Source organism: Capricornis sumatraensis, chromosome 1 (assembly GCF_032405125.1).
Source record: "Capricornis sumatraensis isolate serow.1 chromosome 1, serow.2, whole genome shotgun sequence".
In the NCBI taxonomy this organism is placed as follows: domain Eukaryota; kingdom Metazoa; phylum Chordata; class Mammalia; order Artiodactyla; family Bovidae; genus Capricornis; species Capricornis sumatraensis.
The window spans coordinates 104,226,937-104,247,416 of record NC_091069.1 but is presented as its reverse complement, the minus strand read 5'-3'; the positions used below and the strand labels follow the sequence as shown (position 1 = coordinate 104,247,416).

The 20,480-nt window shown below is 46.8% G+C and overlaps 1 protein-coding gene across 1 annotated transcript; it reads left to right on the top strand.

The window, feature by feature from the left end:
* Positions 1-860: 860 nt before the first annotated feature.
* Positions 861-11,157, top strand: ZNF892 (zinc finger protein 892). The gene is given in 7 exon segments (XM_068967424.1): positions 861-1,152; positions 1,482-1,532; positions 2,465-2,553; positions 6,650-6,752; positions 7,531-7,617; positions 9,423-9,425; positions 9,813-11,157. Coding segments are annotated over 7 exon segments (1,896 nt in total). The 3' UTR covers positions 11,084-11,157.
* The last annotated feature ends 9,323 nt before the right edge of the window (positions 11,158-20,480 follow it).

Below are 20,480 nucleotides of genomic sequence, written 5' to 3'. Positions count from 1 at the left end.
AACCCTGGGGCAGATAACTGGTGGGACTACTAATCCCAGAAATTTATCTGGGATGCCAGGATGGCCAGGTTGGCCAGCTTTTGAGCTCTGCAGCACTCACTCCCTCACTCATCCCCAGGCCTGTGCTACTAAGAATACATTAACCCCCACAACTCATATGAATAACCAGAGGTGAGGAGGAGCTGGAGAGCAAGGTTACCCGGTGCCAGTCACTAGGTAACATGTTGATAAAGCCAGAATCGTGATTCCTCAAGAAGTCGAAGAGAAAAACAGCTGTGGATGTTAAATTCCTAAGTGGTCTCTGCTACTGAGGCGGGACTTCAATGGTAAAAAAGCAGAAAGTAGTTGAAGTGGCCCATGTTGAGCTGAGGTGATCCTTTCCAGTTTTTCCCTCTTCCATGGTGATTCACTGGTTCCCTGTTTACCTCTCTTAATATCAACTTTCACGTCAAAGTTACTGGCCTCTGATGGCACTGGAGCCTCTTAAGGAAGACAGGGATGCTTTACTGGAACGATGTTGTGCTAAACACAAAGACTAGAAGGCAACAGCGACCCTCAAATTTAAATTTAGGAAATCTAATAAATTTAGGAGAACTCAAGGTCAATCCACCCTTAAAACAATGAGGACTCACTGGGGACCAAGCGATTCCAACTCCACTCTGCTGTTTTGTGAGACCAAGATCTAATTTTTGAGATTCTACTTTTCCTTATTCCAAGGTGCTGCCTGGTTACTTGAGGTAATCGGTCTCCACCCCATCCCCACCCCAGGCCGCAATGGTGTGGAGGCGCTGTAGAGGGGAAGCGACGGAGTGGAGTGAACAGCCGTTGGGATGCGGGCGCCTACCCTCCGACGGAGCACAATGGCCAGAGAGAAATGCTGGTGGGTGGGTGGCGCCCTCTGCCAGTTACAGGTGCGGAGCGAATGTCCCTCTCGAGCCGGGTTTTGGCTCGGCAGAGCACGTCCTCCGGGGTCGGAGCCCAGAGTAGGCACTGAGGAAGCGGCGGCCCCTGTGGCGTCCAGGAACGAGCTCTCCGAGGGGCTGAGCACCTCTAGAGACCCAGCACAGCCGCGAGGTTCCACGGACGCCCAGCCCCGAGCGCAGAATGAAACCTGGCCAGCGGCCCGCAGGGTCCTCTGGGAAGCAGCATCCGGTAATGCGCGCCGCGCCCTGCGGAGGATTCTGGGAATTGTAGTTCAGCAGCGAGTTCGGGCCGGCGCGACTCAGCCCCGCAGGCTCCTGGATGCCTTTGTCGCCCGCCGAGCTTACTCAGTGTTGTTCATGAGGTCGAGCCTGGGGTCCAGGAGGACTGAGTGCGTGTTCTCTTGAGTCTGAGTGCCCCGAAGGAGGGCCGGGGAAGGCCCCGGGGTGGAGGGCGCCGAGCTGCCCAGCGAGGGTCGCGCGAGCGTTCCCGGGCCTCTAGGTGGACCGGCGCGGTGGACCCCAGGCCCCTCGCGGCTTCCCTGCTCCCTCTTCCCGCAGTCGTCACCAGCGCTAGCGTGGAGGGAGTCACCGTGGAGCCGAAGGGCAGAGGTGAGGATTTCAGAGGGATGCCGCCTGCTGGAGAGAAAAAAGGAGAAAGGCTGCCCTCTGGCTGGGGCAGGCTCAGTAAGAACGCACAGAACGTCTCCTACGAGTTGATCTCACTTTGGGGTTTAAGGCCCCGACCCGCATTGCCCTCCCGGTCTTTCGGGTGCCCTGCCGTCTCTAAGTTGATGTATGCCTTCTTTGCCCACGAAATCGACAGATCTGAACATTTGGCTTTTTGACAATGACATTTGTTCTCACAGGAGCCCCGTAAGGCTGTTGTAGAGGAAGGAGAATATCCAAACGGACCCATTTGGCAGATGGGGAAAGTGAGGATTTGAGAAGTCGCAGGATTTGTTTAGTTTGCTGGATTTTTTTTCCACATGGCCTATTGCTTTTCTGAGAAAGCCAGTATCCAAAAAGAATTTAACTAGTCTTTCATCCTGTAAACCTGGAATAGAACAGGAATGACTCATTAAGTGAAGCAGGGATTGACATAAGCGGGACTCCGCGTTTATTTTGACTGTCACTCAGCAGATAAGAGATATAAATAAATATGTCTTTAAGTGTCCAGGATCTTACAGCAACGTTCTGCTGGAATTTAAAGGCAGAGTAGCGGTTTCATGCATTGGAGAAGGAAATGGCAACCCACTCCAGTGTTCTTGCCTGGAGAATCCCAGGGACGGGGGAGCCTGGTGGGCTGCCGTCTATGGGTTCGCACAGAGTCGGACATGACTGAAGCGACTTAGCAGCAGCAGCAGCGGTAGGAGATTCCTGAGGCAGCCATAGTCATGGCTGTCTTGCTTCAGAGATGTTGTGGAATTGTCCGTTGGTTTCCTGTGTTGATTCTTCCTAGGTAACAAGTAGTTGTGTCTGGCCGTTTCTGGGAGTTTACTGCAAACAAGAGTAGTCACCCTGGTTCCTGTTTCTATTTATAGGGTCACTTTCTGAGGATTCAGACCTTCCTCAGGCTGGAAACCCCTAAGAAAATGGCCTGACCACTGTGCTGCTGACCCGGGCATCCCAGGTGGGTTTAAATTTCTTATTTTTTTCTATTCTCAGGACATGAATATGACTTCCAGCATTGTTATGGATTTGCTCAGCCCTGATTCCTCGCCCACTGGCTTCATCCTGATAAACTGATGAGTGATGAACCTGATAGTAATTGCTCCTGTCTTATGCAGAACTTTCCCTCCTGGCGTGACTTCTCTGTCTGCTTAGTTCTAGATGTGCACATGCTCTTCTGTGCTGTAATTGGCCTGCTGGTGAGATGCAAAGGAATAAAAGCCAGTTGCCTCTGCCTCCTGAAGTTTGCTGAGGAAACAAGGTATAGATAAGGAAGACAGTTAAACAGGGGCTTCCCTGGTGGTCCAATGGTTAAGAATCCACCTTGCGATACAAGGGACACTAGCTGAATCTGTGGTCAGGGAAGATCCCACGTGCCTTGGGGCAGCTAAGCCCTTTGCACTGCAACTAATGAGCCCATGTGCCACAACTACCGAAGCCTGCACACCCTGGAGCCTGTGCTCTGCAACGAGAGAAATGACCACAATGAGAAGCCCTCACACTGCAACTAGAGAGTTCCCCTCGCTTAACACAATTAGAGAAAGCCTGCATGCAGCAACAAACACCTAGCACAACCAAAAAAACAAATAAATATTTCTTAAAAAATAATTAAACAGCAAGAAGAAATATTTATTTTTCCAAATGCAGAAAATTGTTAAATACTGAAATTACTAGTACAACAAAGCATTAAGCTCCAGTTGAAAATAAATTAATCAATTACAAAAAATTTCACTTCTGACCACGTGTAAGAGTGGTGGCCACCAAAAGAACATCATTTCCTTTCATTAGTTGTATATAAGGATTTAATTCTTGACTGTAAGATAGTAAGATTTTTAAATAAAGAAACTTTTCAAAATAAAAAAAAAGAATAGAAATAAATTACTAGTACAGACAAGTCATCATAGGCCTTGAAGAGGTTTTCCGTCCTCTATTTAGGGGGGGAAGTGCTGGCATAAAAGCTGCATGTTGAAAGACAAGAGAGAGTACATAGTTGGAAAATAGAATATAGGAATATTCCAAGAGAGAGAACAGCTTTGGATAAAAGTCTCCAAGTGATGAGAGAGTCAGAGATTTTCAGAGGAAATGTGTGTCACTGTGGAGTAAGCTGGATGGAGTGTGGTGAGAAAAGCACATGCCTGCTGTAGCCAGACCACAGGAAAGTCTACACAGGATCTTTTTTTAACTTTTCATTTATTTTTTGAAATTTATGCTTGGTTGTGCTGGGTCTTTGTTGCTGTGCTCGGGCCTTCTCTGGTTGCCACAGTGGAGGCTGCTCTTTGTCGTGGCGCGCGGGCTTCTCATTGTGGCGGCTGCTCTCGTTGCAGAGCACAGGCTCTAGGTGTGTGGGCTTCAGTAGTTATGGCTCAGGGGCTTGGTAGTGGTGGTGCACGGGCTTAGTTGCTCCTTGGTGTGTGGACTCTTCCTGAATCAGGTATCAAATCCGTGTCCCCTGCATCGGCAGGCAAATTCTTAACCACTGGAAAGGGTTAACCACCCTTCCTAACCACCAGGGAAATCTCACACAGGATCTTATTCCAAAGACAGATAAAGCCCCATGAAAGTTTTTAGAGTCCCAGCAAGACAAAGCATGCCATGACTGATTAAACAGAGAAGATGAGTCAAGGTGCCCTGTAGGATCTGAAGCAGGACCCTGGGAGAACAGCAGACCTTGCGGTAAAGGCACTGGGACTGCCCGTCATCCTCATACCCGCCTCACAGCATCCAGGTGCTGACGATTTATGCAAAACTCTGGGAGGAAACACCAGTACTGATTCGGACCTGAATGGGTAGATATCTTTCAGAGGAGGAGAAGTAGGTGACAGAGGATGAGATGGTTGGGTGGCATCACCAACTCAATGGACATGAGTTTGAGCAAGCTCCAGGAGACTGTGAAGCACAGGGAAGCCTGGTGTGCTGGAGTCCAAAGGGTCCGACACAACTGAGAGACTGAGCAACAACAGCTTTCAGAGGAAAGAGAGGAGATCTGCTGTCTACTGGACAGTGCGTGATTGGTTTACTTACCCTGCAGGCCCCACACAGGCACACTGAGCAGCAGTTCCCTCCAAAAATGAGTTTGGTTGCTGAGGTTTTCTCAGAACTAAAGCCTGAAAGGAAGTGCTAGGTAGTCTGTCCCTGCTACTTTGCTTGTAAAGAAAAGACACTGTACAAATTATATTGCCTGTGCTGAACACTCCTGAAGCATATGACCTTAAGGGACCCTCACTTAAAATGGGAAGTGATTTCATAGTTAGAAAATAGTGTTAGAAAAATAGTTCACTTATTTTGAGCAGAGAATATTCAAGTAGGTAGTTCTTTTAATTTTATTTCATTACGTGAATTACTTTACCAGTTGTTTTTAGAGGATATATATACATATGTGTGTGTGTGTGTAGTCATAATTGGGGCTTAAAATGCTGTTTTATAAATAAATCTATATGTGTAGCAAACATCTTAATATTTTTTAATATATACACACTGAGCAAACTTTTTAGCCAGTCCAATACATTTATATTCAAGGGGCTGTGGCAAAAGTGGTGTTTCAGAGAAACCCATAACTGGTTCATTTGCTAGCATCCCAGGGATTGGTCTGTTTCAATGTGTCTCCTTTAACTTGAAGTTGTATAAAAAAAGTTTTAATAGAATTAGAAAAATTATGAGACATTTGTCGTTCATGAACAGATTCAGGTATAGATTCAAAGAAACATTACCCACCCTGCTCACTCTCCGTACATTTGAGTGAACAATCTAAACTTTTTGCCTGTCATCTAGGTCAGTGGAAGGTAAAGTAAACACTTCTGCAGTGTTTTCAACATTTAATAAACTTCCGTTCCCCTCCCACCTCTGTCCCCATGCACACTTTCATAGAACACCCCATTTAAACTTGTTTCTATTCCTTCTTGTTCAAACGTTCCTCCTTTCAACTCATTGACAAATATTTACAGTGTTCCTGCTCTGTGCCAGAGACTAGGGCTGCTTCATTGAGCCAAATTAAACCTGGTCTCCACTCCTGTGGAGATTAGTGTCTAATGGGACAGACAGATGTTCATCACAGAGTCCTTTCACCATGTGCATAACCCAGGAAAAGGGAAAACCCATGGTGCTAGAGAGTCAGGGAAGGCTTCCCTGAGCTGAGAGCCAAAGTGTGAGTAGGATCGAAATAGCTGAAAGGGGGACTTCCCTGGTGATCCAGTGGTTAAGACTCCATGCTTCCAAAGCAAGGGGCACAGGTCCGATCCCTGGTATGGAAACTTAAGATCCCCCATGCCACATGGCATAGCCAAAAAATTTAAAAAATAAATACAATTTTTTTAAAAAACAGCTGAAAGTATGGGGCAAAGGGGGCACTTTCAGGAACAGGAAGCAACGTGTATAAAGGGGCAGAAGTAGTTGTGGTCCACATTTCAGGCAGCCACCAGCTGGAGCACAGAGAATATAGGAGGAGGTGAGTGAGATGGGATAGAGAGTAGATGGTGGGGCTGGGTGGCAGAGTAGTCAGACTGATTGGGGAACAATGGCGAAAACACTGGGAACTCATCATAATTGGGGCTTAAAATGCTGTTTTATAAATAAATCTATATACTGTGACACGTGTAGCAAGCATCCTAGTTTTTTTTTTAATATATTGGACTGATTATATTGTCAAAGGAAAACTAGAAGGAAAAGTAATTCCTATTTATTGAATCTCTTGTATTTTTAAACCCTACCGTAAAGAAAGTGCTTAATTTATAATTATATTTCCTCTACTCTCCCACGTCTACATAGTAAGGATTTCTATAGTTCTGTCATTTAACTTGTCGATACATAAACTAGGAACTTGGTATCCTCGGATTTTACCCTGAAGATGTTCCTTCCCCGCTGCAGGTTATATTCGATTCTGGTGCATGGAGGTCGGGAGTGAGTCTGTGGTTGTAAATACAGCAGTGTTGGAATGGCAGAGGCCATTTTGCCTCGCCTTCCTGTTCTCCCTGTCTTCCTTCTCCTGTGCCATCTTCTTGAGTCCTGCCCAGAGGCTTCTGGTAGGCGGTCCCTTGGTGAGCACTGATGTGGTTGGTTTTCAGGGATCGATGATCAGGGACATGGCCGAGGCTCTCACCCAGTGGGAACAGCTGAACCCGCCGCAGGGAGGTGAGCCTGAGAAGCCTAGGAATCTGGTCTTGCTCGGTAAGCAGCACTCCCACCCCACCCCCACCCTGTGAAATTACCCAGTGTGGTACCTTGGCTTCCTCAGTTCCTAGGAGCTCTGAGGTTCTTAGATGCAATGATTCCTAATCCTGGTGTAAGGCAGGTATCTGCTACTCTTTTGTTTCTGAACACAAGCTTAACACTTCTAGAATCAGAAATGAACACCTTTTAAAAATTGTATTTGCCGAGGCAGTAGCCATCCTTCTTCCCTATTTCTTGACTGAGGATGCTGAGACCAAGTTCTAGGAGAAACACATCTTAAGAAATGGGTGTGGAGAAGGAATGGCAACCCACTCCAGTATTCTTGCCTGGGAAATCCCATTGACACAGGAGCCTGGTGGGCTATAGTCTATGGGGTTGCAAAGAGTTGGACACTTGGCAACTAAACAACAGCAAATACTACCAATTAGATTGTGATCTGGGAAGTATTTCTTCATGAAAATGGTACATAAAATGGAGAGTGAAGTGACCTAGTAATATGGAATATAGAATATTATAAGAAATTTGTATAGAATAATAGTTGCAAATATTCAAATAATAAATCTGGGGCTAAAGGGGAAAAAAAGGAAAGGGGTGCTTATTCTTTTAATAGGGAGAGGTGAAAACAAGTGATTCACTGGTTCTGAACTCAAGCAGACCCCATATCAATCTTCCTAACTTCTTCAGAGAAATCCTGTCTTATCCTGTTCTCTCTGACAAGCAAGTCGCTAACACTGAACATATATACTGAGACTCCTTTTTCTTTCCCTGTAAACAGGGCTTCCAATTTCCAAGCCTGATGTAATCTCTCAGTTGGAGAGTGGGGAGGTGCTGGAAAGAAAAGTCTCAAAAGCAGCTAATCCAGGTGAGTGACTGTTGGAAACCATGAACAGAAAACCCAGATGGGAACAGCATCTTAGAAATGCTTGATTTTGCTAGACCCAAGGAAAGGTTAAAATGCCATTCTCCTGGGCCTCATTGTATCTCTGTGGATAATGATCTGTTATAAAATCGTAGGTTTATTTTTTGGAAAACAAATACTTTCCATCCTTTCAAATTAGTTCTCTTCTCCAAATAAGGTGAAGTGAAATCAACTCTTAAATATTTATTAATAATTTGGGTACAAGGCTCTAAACCAGGCTTTTTAATATATGCTATTTTATTAATATCTCTTCAGGATAAGTTGACTTTTTGTCTCAGACCAGTGACCATAAATTGGTCTCTGAGTTTTCCCTTGCCTTACTGTCTATCTAAATGGGGGCAGCATAGCATAGTGGTTAAGAGTGCAGACTTTGGAACCACTTTTCCTGGGTTCAAAGTCAATTTGAACTACTCATCAGCTCTAACCTCTAACAGGTGAATTATCCATTTGTTTGTTTAATCAATAGGTTGTACTGAGCTCTTTTGCTACCCATGGACTATAGCCTGCCAGGCTTCTCTGTCCATGGGGGATTTCTGGACAAGAATACTGGAGTGGGTTGCCATTTCCTTCTCCAGGGGATCTTTCCAACCAAGGGACTGAACTCATGTCTCCTGCATTGGCAGGTAGATTCTTTGCCATCTGAGCCATCTGGGAATTATCCATTCTGTGACTCAAATTTCCCAACAGTAAAATGGGGAATATGTAATGCATATAACAATAGCTTTTAACTCATAGGGTAGTTGTGAGGATCAAATGAAATAGTCTAAGAGAAATGCTTAGAACAGTGCCTGGCTATATGCTAAGCAAATGATAACTAAGGATTAAGTCCTGCTAACTCTTTAAAAGATTTGAGCCTGTCTCTTCTATCAAACTGGATGCTGTGATAGACCACCAGCTAATTATACTTTCTTTAATTTTTAATTTTATTTTCTTATCCTTGTCTACTTAGGCAGCATATTACTGCCAGATTACCCACTGTGAGCTACTTAACTCTTCCAGTTCTGTATTCCTCTTCCTGCCCTCAAGACCTTTGCTAATCTACCTGCCTAGTCATTGTACCTTCTCTCTTCAACTTGAACCCTTAACACCAGACAGGCAAGTCTCTGACTACCCTGCACTAACCATGTGTTCTCTATGAATGTTTGGGGCTTCGGTTCTTCCACTCCCCTTAGCTGAAAGTCCGTTTGCCTTTAACCTGTTTCTACCTACTTGTCCTTAAAAATCCCAGCACTTCCCTGATTATATGTCATTGAGAACATTGTATTGTATTGATTTATGTCATGTAAAGTCTTGGTTGGAATGGATACTGATGACCATTTAAGCCTGGAATATTTAAACATTGCTAGCGGTGCAACTTTCCCTGTCCCCTCCCCCAAACTGTTACTAAAAAGTCTAGAATTTGAGGCTCAGTCTGGACTAATCTGAGTCTGTGAGGGGTTTGAACTTCCCCTCCCCACACACTGCTCGTTTTTTGAAAAAACTTGGTTCTGGCTTACTCTTTCAAGTGTTTTCAGTGTGGAGTGATCAGAGCAGCTAATTTGACTTTCAATTACTAATTTAATTTGTAGATCTGGACTACCTTGAATGCTAGCTTCTAGGATTTGTGTCACACTCTGAGACAGTGGAACCAACAAAGATTTTTGGGTTAAGAGGTATGGTTTTAGAAGTTCAGTCTGCTAGCAGTGATTGGGACCTACTAGAACAAGAAAAGATAGGTGGGAAGGTCAGCTGACAATGGACATTCTCAGAACGTGATGCTCTGATAAGGCTGTGACAGTGGGCAGTCCCTGGAAGACCATCCCTCTCTGATCCCAGCCCAGTCTCCACCAGACCATGTTTCTTGCTGTTTTCCGCGTCACCTCTGTTTCGTCTTGTTCTATTTCTCTTTCTCATTTCCTCCCCTGCTAGACACAGGACTGTTGAGTACCTGCTCACCTCTCCCTTTATGCTTCTGCACCCCTTTGCCCAGTCATCTTTCTTTTCTCATACTCTCTCAAGATTGCAAGGCTATTTGTGAGAACTTCCAAGCTCCTCTGTTCCCTGTAAGCATTTTTTGTTTGCTTCATTATTTTCCTTTCACAGCAGTTATTTTTCTCCCAGTGTAAGAAATGATAACATTGTAGTTTTGTTTATTTCAGACTGGGGTACAGGACCAGAGAGCAAGGAGGTAACCCCAGAGCAGGATATTTCTGAAGAAGGATCCACCCCTGGGGTGTTAGTAGAGAGATTTCCAAAGGAAAGTTCCAGTGAATGTGAAGATTCTTTAAAGAATCAGCAGGAAAACCATGAGAAACATTTAATACAAGAGGTTGGCCCTCAGACGAAACCTTCTGGGGAGAGAAGCTACCAGTGTGATGAATTTGGAAGAAGTTTTAGTCGGAAGTCATTACTCGTCCAACAGCAAGGAGAGAGACGACACAGCCATGATTCATTTAAAAAGAACTTGAAGCAAAATTCAGATCTAATGAAACATGAAAAAATCTGTGCAGGAAAGAAACCTTGGAAGTGTAATGAGTGTGAGAAGGCCTTTAGTTATTACTCAGCTTTTGTCTTGCATCAGCGAATTCACACAGGAGAAAAGCCCTATGAATGTAATGAATGTGGAAAAGCCTTCAGTCAGAGCATACACTTGACTCTGCACCAGAGGATTCACACAGGAGAGAAACCTTACAGATGTCACGAATGTGGGAAAGCCTTCAGTCACCGCTCAGCCCTTATTAGGCATCATATAATTCATACTGGGGAGAAACCTTATGAATGCAACGAATGCGGGAAGGCCTTCAATCAGAGTTCATACCTCACTCAACATCAGCGAATTCATACTGGAGAGAAACCTTACGAGTGTAGTGAATGTGGGAAGGCCTTCAGCCAAAGCACATTCCTTACCCAGCATCAGGTCATCCACACTGGAGAGAAGCCCTATAAATGTAATGAGTGTGGAAAAGCTTTCAGTGATCGCTCAGGCCTCATTCAGCACCAGAGAACACATACCGGGGAGAGGCCTTATGAGTGTAACGAATGTGGGAAGGCCTTTGGCTACTGCTCAGCCCTGACTCAGCACCAGAGAACTCACACTGGAGAGAAACCCTACAAGTGCAACGATTGTGCCAAAGCCTTCAGTGACCGTTCAGCCCTTATCCGTCATCAGAGAACACACACTGGAGAGAAACCTTACAAGTGTAAGGACTGTGGAAAAGCCTTCAGCCAGAGCTCATCTCTTACAAAGCATCAGAAAACTCACACTGGAGAAAAACCCTATAAGTGTAAGGAATGTGGAAAGGCTTTCAGCCAGAGTTCATCCCTTTCTCAACATCAGAAAACTCATTCTGGAGGGAAAGTCAGGGAATATGGAAAAGCCTTTAGTGAGCATTCAGCCTTCAGCCAGCAAAAGAGAATTGATACTGGATAAAAGCAATGTAAATGCAATACATTCAGAACATCCTTACTGAACAATTACTATAATGCTGTGAGGGCTACAAAGGAATTAAGAATATGTTACAAAAGAGATTTAATTGAGAAGTCATTGGTGATATGGGACACAGCTTACTCAGAATGTGAGAAAAGGGTTTTGCATTTTTAAAAAATATCCTGACAGAGGACACTGAATTTCCCTAGGGAGAGAGGAAAATTATTTCCTATGTAAGCTACCAAATCCTTGCACAAGAAACAGGGTGTGCCATGATGGAAAGAGGACATCTTGACTGGGCTAGATGTTCTCCTAATGCTAAGGGGATGACATTTTAAAGGGATAAATGGTCCTTTTAGGCAAATTGAAGGGGTAGAAATCAGAGGTTGGCGATTTGCATTGTCTGTCCAGAGTTGACGGTGGTGGAAGAGATGTTGTCCTTGATCTTAAATACAAGAATTAGGTGTGTGCTCAGTTGCTAAGTCGTGTCTAACTCTTTGCAACCCCTCGTACTGTAGCCCGCCAGGCTCCTCTGCCCGTGGGACTTCCCAGGCAAGAAGACTGGAGTGGGTTGCCATTTCCTTCTCCAGGGAATCTTCCCAACCCAGGGATCAAACCTGTATCTCCTGCATTGGGAGGCAGATTCTTTACCACTGAGCCACCTGGGAAGCCGTATCTAATATATAGTCAGTTTTATTTCATCCACAGTTGTCCCAAAATGTCATTTACAGCTCCACCATCCATTTTCAATCAATGATAACACATTGAATTTCTTTGCCCTACCTCTGTAGGCAGCTTCAGTCTAGAATGATCTTTCAACCTCTTTTTGTCTTTCATGACATTAACATTTTGAGGAGTCAAGGCCAGTCATTTTGTGGAATGTCCCACAATCTGTATTTTCTGATTATTTTCTCATGATTAGAACCAGATTAAGCATTTTTAGCAAGAAAGCTACCTGGCTTGTGTAATCCTCAAATCATATCAAGAAACTCAAAATGCCAGTTTGTCCTGCTGTTCCTAATGCTAAGTTTGATTACTTTGTTCACATGTTTGTCCAAATTCCCTCATTATAATTAATCATCTCTCCTTTTCGACTTAATAAGGCACCTGAATGTATTACTTCCCAACAAAAGTTCACCTCGTGTTTTGGACTCCATTGAAGATCCTTGCCCGAATCAGTTATTACATTGTGCATCAGTGCGAAGTCCCTTCAGTCGTGTCAGACTGTTAGTGAGCCCATGGACTGTAGCCTGCCAGGCTCCTCTGTCCACGGGACTCTCCAGGCAAGAATACTCTAGTGGGTTGCCGTGCCCTCTTCCGGGGGCATCTTCCCGACCCAGGGATCGGACCTGCATCTCTCATGTCTCCTGCATGGGCAGGCAGGTTCTTTACCCCTAGTGCCACCTGGGAAGCCCCACTATCTTGCATGCATCAGTAATTTGTTCTTTTCCACTGACAGTATAGTATTCCATTGTATGAATATACTACAGTCCGTTCTACTGTTGACAGATATTCGAGTTGTTTCTAGTTTGGGGCTATTATAAATATAACTGCTATGAACATTCCTGTTAGGCCTATGCTTTTCTGTTGAGTGTATACCTAGGAGGAAAATTCCTGAGTCATGGAGCAGACATATATTTAGCTTTAGAAGATAATGTCAAGTGGTTTCCAGACAACTTTTACCAATTTAAAACACCTCTGTCATTAAAGCATGAGCATTCCAGTTTGTCTGCACTCTAATTTTAGTCTTTAAATTTTTTAACAATCTGGTTCATGTGTAGTGGTCTCTCGTGGTGGTTTTAATTTTCATTTTTCTGATAACTAATGATACTGATCACTTTTTCAAATGCTAATTGAACATTTGGGTATCTCTTTTTTTTTTTTTAAGTGACTATCTTACCAAGTCCAAGCTACTATGACTTGCCAAAATGACAGGGAAATAAATCTAGAGATGAGTTGTTGGGGCAAGGAGTAATGACTTGTTCAGAAAGCCAGAAGACCAAAAAGATGGTAGACTAACGCCCCAAAGAACCACCTTCCCTGAGTTAGAATTCAGGCCTCTTTTATACTAATAGGCGAGGATGTAAAGTCCTGATTCTGGCCAGACTCCAGCACAGACTGTTAATTTCTTCCTGCTTGTAGCCATTCACAGGTGAGTATGGTCAGGATGTTTACTGTGAGCTAAACAAAGGTATTTTCATTGAAAACTCATTATCCGGGAGGCAGGGTTCTCAGAGACTGTTGTTTAGTCACTCAGTCGAGTCCAGCTCCTTTTTGACCCCGTGGACTGTAGCCCTGCCAGACTCCTCTGTCCATGGGATTTCCCAGGCAGGAATACTGGAGTAGGTTGCCATATCATTCTCCAAGGGGTCTCCCCAACCCAGGGATCGAACCTGCACCTCCTGCCTTGGCATGTGGATTCTTTACCACCAAGCCACCTGGGAAGCCCCTCTCAGAGATGGACCAGTAGATACGATTTAATTTATAGGCAGTATCCCTTTAGTGATTGACTTAATAACAGAACACAAAGTTTCCTCCCTATTACAACTATTTAACTCATTTGCTCATTTAAAAAGATTCTGATTCATTGGTGGAAGTTCTTTATATGTATTGTTGATATAAGTTCTTTGTTAGTTATCTGTATTAGGAATATCTCCCATCATTTTGTTATAATAAAATGTGGAAAGTGAGAATCCTTCTTGCTGGCTCCTCCATCCTTAGTCTGACATGGAAGGGGTTCCAGGCTTACTTTTTTTTCTTTCCTTGTACCAAATCAGAAACCAGCCTTTCTCCAAAGATCCTTGGTTTCTTTTAGTAAGAAGTCCTTTTTCTTCTTTTGATTTTGATGTCTGAAGGTAGCTCTTACATTTTTATAAGCAGACCTGTGATGTTTTAATCCAGCATTTCCATTTGTGTAGGGATTTTATTTTTAAAACATCTACTTATCTATTTTTGACTGTGTTGGGTCTTAGTTGCGGCACAAGGGATCTTTCTTGTGAAGTGAAGACTTCTCTCCAGTTATGGCCTGTGGGCTCTGTAGTTCCCACATGCAGGCTTATTTGCCCCATGGCATGTGGGATCTTAGTTTCCTGGCCAGGGATCAAACCCATGTCCCCTGCATTAGAAGGCAGATCCTTAACCAGTGGACCACCAGGAAAGTCTCTGTGCAGGGAGTTTTAGAAAGAACAGCTGCCTCATCAAACCTTAATTTAATAGTTTACATGAACGCTCATTCTCCTTGTTTTGCTTCTCACGTAGAACTGGACTTCTCCAAACTAGAAATAAAAGGAAACTCATATACTGTTGATGGGAAAGTGAAAATGCTACCACCACTTTGGAAAAATGGCTTAGCAGATTCTTAGAAAGTTAAACGTGTACCTACCCATTGACCCCGAAATCTGACTCCTGAATATTTACCCAAGAGAAATGAAAACACTTGTTCACAAAAACACTTACACAAGATTGTTCCTAGTAGTGTTATTTTTAGCACTCAAAACTGGAAACAGCCCAAATGTCACCATCAGTACAATGGAAAACTAAAGGCTTATTCACACAATGGACTACTGTTCAACAATAAAAAGAATGAGCTACAGACGTATGGGGGCTTCCTAGGTGGCTCAGTGGTAAAGAATCCACCTGTAATTCAGGAGACCAACTGCAATGAAGAGACCCGGTTCAGCCCCTGGGTCAAGAAGATCCCCCGGAGGAGGAATTGGAAACCCACTCCAGTATTCTTGCCTGGAAAATCCCATAGACAGAGGAACCTGGTGGGCTACAGTCCACGGGGTCGCAAACCAGTCAGACAGCACTCAGCCACTAAACTAAAACCACTGTCCTTTTAAGAACTTCCCTGTAGTTCCCTTTGTCTTCACCGGGTGGCAGTGTCTTACCAACCAGTCTGGAGCTGGGACAGGTCAGCTCACTGGAGACACCTGTGGTCTCCCGAGCCCCTAAGAACCTTAGAACAGGTTTTGTTATCATCATCGTCCACTTTGGGGCAGATGATATTACTCATCCCGACTACCTATTTAACTTACCAGCCTCAGCAGAAAATGCCTTTCATCTTTTTCCAGCCTGCGGAGGAGTCTGAAAAACTATTTACCTTCACAGAGCCATGCCCCTGAGATTTTCAATTTATTAATGAGCCCCAGACTCATTATACTGGTAATTACCAACCTTTGTTGAGCGTTTGCCACGCGGCAGGGACTGTGGAAGTGCTGAATATACATGAAATCATTTCTGCTTTCAGAGGGAGGGACTATTCATAGACCACACTTTCAGGTTACAAAACAGATGAAAAGGAGTCCTTGTGATGTCCCAATGTTGGGAAGAGGGGAGCTGGGCGTGGCCCCAGCAGTTGGGCTCCAAGTGCATGGTCAAGGCCTGGGCCTCTCCAAAGCAACAAGAGAAAGGTTTTAGTTGGCGTTCCTATGACGGGACTTGCCTTTTCATCCCTTCCAAACACTGGGGTGGCCTCCCCACTTCAATGCTTGTCAAGGTTAGTGCTTCCTGTGGGCTTGCCAACAGGATTTTCAGTCTGTCTGCTTCAAAGAGGAATAAAGTGGTATGTCTCTTTAGAAGCCTTGTCTATGGAGAAACAGCATCGAGAAAACTGATTCTCTCTTGTCATCACAGAGCACACCTCCTCCCTGCTCCCTTCCCTCCACGCCCTGTATTGCAGAAATATTCCCCACATACCCGTGCTTCCAGCTCTCAGCACAGTGGCAGGTACACAATGGGTACTCAGCGAAGGTTGGTGGACCGAAAGGGCTTTTGGCAAAACACACCTGAAATTATTTTTAGCTCTATAATTCTAGCTTGCCTCATTATGTGGGATGTCCTGTTCTCTGTTGGACTAATTGGGTTCGAAAGATGCATTTTTCTCCGGGGACGACTTCAAGTCACATTTAGGACTTATGGTTTTAGATTTTAGAAGCACAGCTTTGTCCAAGGTTTCTGTTAAGGACTCTAAATTCTAGCTCTTTGTTTCAGCTTTTTACACACACACACACACACCCCAGAGGTTGTAAATGGTCCTTTTCCCGTTCAGTACACACATTTGTTCAGCCGGGGCGGGCTGCTGCTTTCTGCTCCTGCGGCCTCTCCAGGCCAACAGTGGCTCCTGGCTCATCACCCAGCCTCCCACAGAGTCAGGTCTGTAAACCTGTTGCCATAGAAATGACTGGAGGCCCCAGGAGAGGGGGCAGAACACAACCTGCAGTGGGGAGATGGCTCTGGCCCCGGCGTTTCAGTGGGGAAGAATGAGGCCCCTGTGCCTTGAGCTGAGGCTCCTTTTGACTGTGCGTAGGAGGGAGGCCCAAGACCCCTTGCCTGGAAACGGGCCCCTGAGTGGTTCTGCCCCCAGCAAACCCTTCCCATGGAAACCCAGCCCAGCCTCCCCGTGAGCCTGCCCTGAGTCCTCCCGGTGGTGTAGACTCATGTCTCAGGAACATGAGTCAAGTGGAGGGAGGAGCAGAAACAATCGCTCTCAGGGGAGAGGTCTGGCCATGGACACTCGGGCCCTGGCCTCGCTGGGTGACGCAATCGACGCTTGGCTGTTGTTTTTAGTCGCTTGGTCGTGTCCGATTCTGTGACCCCGTGGACTGTGGCCCCCTAGTCTCCTCTGTCCATGGCATTCTCCAGGCAAGAGTACTGGAGTGGGTCGCCATTTCCTTCTCCAGGGGATCTTCCTGACCCAGGGATTGAACCCATTTCTCCTTCCTTGGCAGGTGGATACTTTAGTACTGAGCCACCAGGGAAGCCCGAGTCTGAGGCTTAGCCACTGAGAACTTCAGGAGGGCGCTAGTTCTGGGACACAGTCTGTTCATCGGCAGAGAAACAGGCACAAAGCCCTGGCAGGTTGGGGGCAGGGCAACTTCAGTGAGGCCGTCTGGGGATGCAAGGGCACAGCAGATGTCACTGGAGATAGTAGTCCCCTGGGAGAGGTCTGACCAGCCTTCGAAGAGGTGGGAGACTGCCTGATCCACTGGGGGCTGTATTCAGTAAGGAGCCTAGATCTCAGTGCTTAATCTAACAAGGATGCGTTTTTCAGGCTGGTGGCTGAGGTTGGGGGTATGTGGTCTGGGGCAGGAGTGGAGGGGTGTTGGGTTTGGCAGCTCTGGTATCCAAACTGATGGAGGGGCCACTTGCGTGTCACACCTCCTTCTCAACACCATGTGGCCGAGGGGCCTCACCCGGTGAGAGAGTCTTGGGACCTGCCCTCCTGGGCTGTGGCCAGGAAGTGACTTCCTCTGCTTCTGCTCACAGCGCGTCCACCGTGGCCCACCAATCACATGGCCTCAGCCCAGCTACAGGGGAGGCTGGGAAATGCAGTCTTCCCAGAGGCCTCCAGGAGAGGAGGCTGAATGGGGCTGGTGAACACAGAAGTTGTGTTTGGTGCAGCATCTGACCAGCACTGGGGACAGAATGTTATTAGGGGCATGAGCAGCCCTGAAGTGTTGCAAGGAGGGAAGTGCTGTGACCAGATGGGGTCCCCGCTGGGCTCAGCCAAGGTCTGGGTGGTCCTCCTCTGCCTTTGGCCCCGGGATGAGCAGAGGGTATGCAGGTGCTGCTGAATCACAAGGATGTTCACCGGCCAGAGAAGCAGGACAGGGATTCCCGCTGTTCCCACTTCCCTGGGCAATCATGCTGATGCTCATGGACTGTAGCCCACCAGGCTCTTCTGTCCATGGGATTCTCCAGGCGAGAGTACTGGAATGGGTAGCCATTTCCTACTCTAGGGGATCTTCGCAACACAGGGATTGAACCCAAGTCTCTTGCATCTCCTGCATTGGCAGGTGGATTCTTTACCAACTGCCCCACCGGGGAAGCCCCTCTCTGACCCGAAACAAAGGCCGTGTCTCCCTGAAAGTGTCCAGGTGCTTCTCGTTGCCCGACATCTACCCAAGAGGAGCCCCATTGGGCCCGAGGCTTTTCATGAGGACTTGGGTTTGGTGGAACCTGGGTTCTTGAGCTGACCCTGGAGGGCTCTCCACAGGCTCCAGAGTCACAGCCTCCTTCTCCCTGCTGCCCTGGGTCAGCTTTCGTGCCCTGGATGCCTGCTACCTGCCTGCTGAGACTTGCGTTCGCCTGCCAGAGCCTTGATACCTGCGCTCACCTGGGTGCCCCCTGTGTATCTAATTCTTGCTGTGCTTAGCCTGATGCTACTGTGTTTTACCTGTTTTTGTTTTTTTGACTGCACCCTGCTGCCTGCAGGGGATCTTAGTTCCCTGACCAGGGACTGAACCTGTGGCCTCGACAATGAAAGTGCAGAGTCCCAACCACAGGGCCGCCGGAGAATTCCGTATTGCCATCTCTTGATGCCCAACTTCTGCCCTTCGCTGGTTGACCACCTCATTGTCTCACTGACTCTGACTCCACACGTCCTGCCTGGCTCCCAGTTTAACCTAGATCCTTGGTTCCAGAGCATTCCCTCAGCTCTTCCTCTCGTTGCACCCACACCCCCACTTTCTCCCACCTCCTTTTCAAGGACCAGTCTGCTCTGGGGCACAGCATCCCCATCACCAAGGTGCACTCCCGACCTGGCCCCCCTGCAGCAGTCCCAGTGTGCAGTCATTTATCCCACGGGTCACAGGGCTTCAGCATTCAGCCCCTCCTTTGATGCCCTGATGTTCTCTGTCTCTTGGGCTTTCACCCCTCCTCCAGGAAGACCCAGGCTCTGTCCCCTTCAGCCCTGAAAAGGAGTGTCCTTGCCTCTAGCCTGCCTCCTCTTTGGGATGATGCTCTCTGGGCCAGGACTCACCCTCCTGGCCATCAGCAGAAATCAGCCGTCAGTCAATTTGTCAGGCTGAAGGGCCAACCTCAGCAATCAAGCAAGACCAAACCTCCCTTCTGCGTTTGAGATCCTTAGAGGTTAACGAGGCTGTAGTGAGAGGCCAGGACCAGAGTCAGCCTCTCTGGTGTGATGTGCCCATGAAGTGTCACCCGCTGTGTACACAGAGGGAGCCTGAATTCCAGCCTGAACGAAACCTTGACATTAGTACCCTCAGGTTACAAGCTGGGGTTTCCAATACCAGGGTCTGAGGCAGGAGGAAGACATAAGGGGACACAGAGGGGGAGGGTCCTGAGGGCAGAGAGCCCGGGAGAGACCCCCTGGAGAGAGCCGAGCTGGCTGCTAGGAATAATGACGGACATTTCAATTTGAAGTCTGTTTTTTTTCCCTTCCTCTGCTGCAGTCACCTTCCTTTACCCCCTAGCTATTAGTCAGAGATCCTTACATAACTGTTTAAGCGGTGAGTCAGGGATGAAGAAAAAGGACCAGCTTCCCAGATGCCAGGTGGTGGCCAGCTGCAAGGTGAACAGGGAACCCGAGATAGGCCTCCTTTGCTCCAAGACCTCCGCCACAGAGGTGACCTTGAGAGGAAGTGGAGGTGGGTGGTGCGGGGTGGGCACTGAGCTATCTGAGTTGGACACAAATGGAGAGGAGGAGTTGGGGACCCTCCTTCTCAGAGGTCCAGGCCTGGGGGTGCAGCTGGCAAGATGGGCCCCAAGGCAGGCCCTGCAGCTCCCCTGTGCCTTGAACATTTTGCCTGGAGCTGTTGTACTGGTCACACATGCTGTACAGCATCTGAAAAACAACACAGTCAAATATGGACAGAGGAGCCCGGCAAGCTACAGTCCAAAGTGTCGCAAAGAGTCAGACACAAGTGACTAAGCACATCAAACATGAGTGAAAGGGGAAAAGGGAGACATGAATGACATAGCTTGAGCTTGACAAACACAGGATTCTTTTTTGATACAATTTAGGGATGATTGTTTCCCCACTCCGGTATTCTTGCCTGGAAAATCCCATGGACGGAGGAGCCTGGTAGGCTGCAGTCCATGAGGTCGCACAGAGTCGACCTTCATCCCTGACAACTGAGCGACTTCACTTTCACTTTTCACTTTCATGCATTGGAGAAGGAAATGGCAACCCACTCCAGCGTTCTTGCCTGGAGAATCCCAGGGACGGGGGAGCCTGGTAGGAGGCCGTCTATGGGGTCGCACAGAGTCGGACACTCCTGAAGTGACTTAGCAGCAGCAGCAGCAGCAGGGATGGTTGTTTATGTTTTCTTTGTGCATGCCTACTCAGTCACTCAGTCGTGTCCAGTTCTTTGCGACCTTATGGACTGAAGCCCACCAGGCTCCTCTGTCCATGGGATTTTTCAGGCAAGCATGCTGGAGTGAGTTGCCATGTCTTCTTCCAGGGATCTTCACAACCCAGGGATCAAACCCACATCTCCTGTGTCTCCTGCATTGGCAGGCAGATTCTTTATCATTTGAGCCACTTGGAAAGCCCGTATTTTCTTCAGTGCTGCCTCATTTGGCCTTAAAATACTTTCACTACCCAGGAACTAGGAGGATAGAACATAAATGTATTGGGCAGCTAGACATAACACAT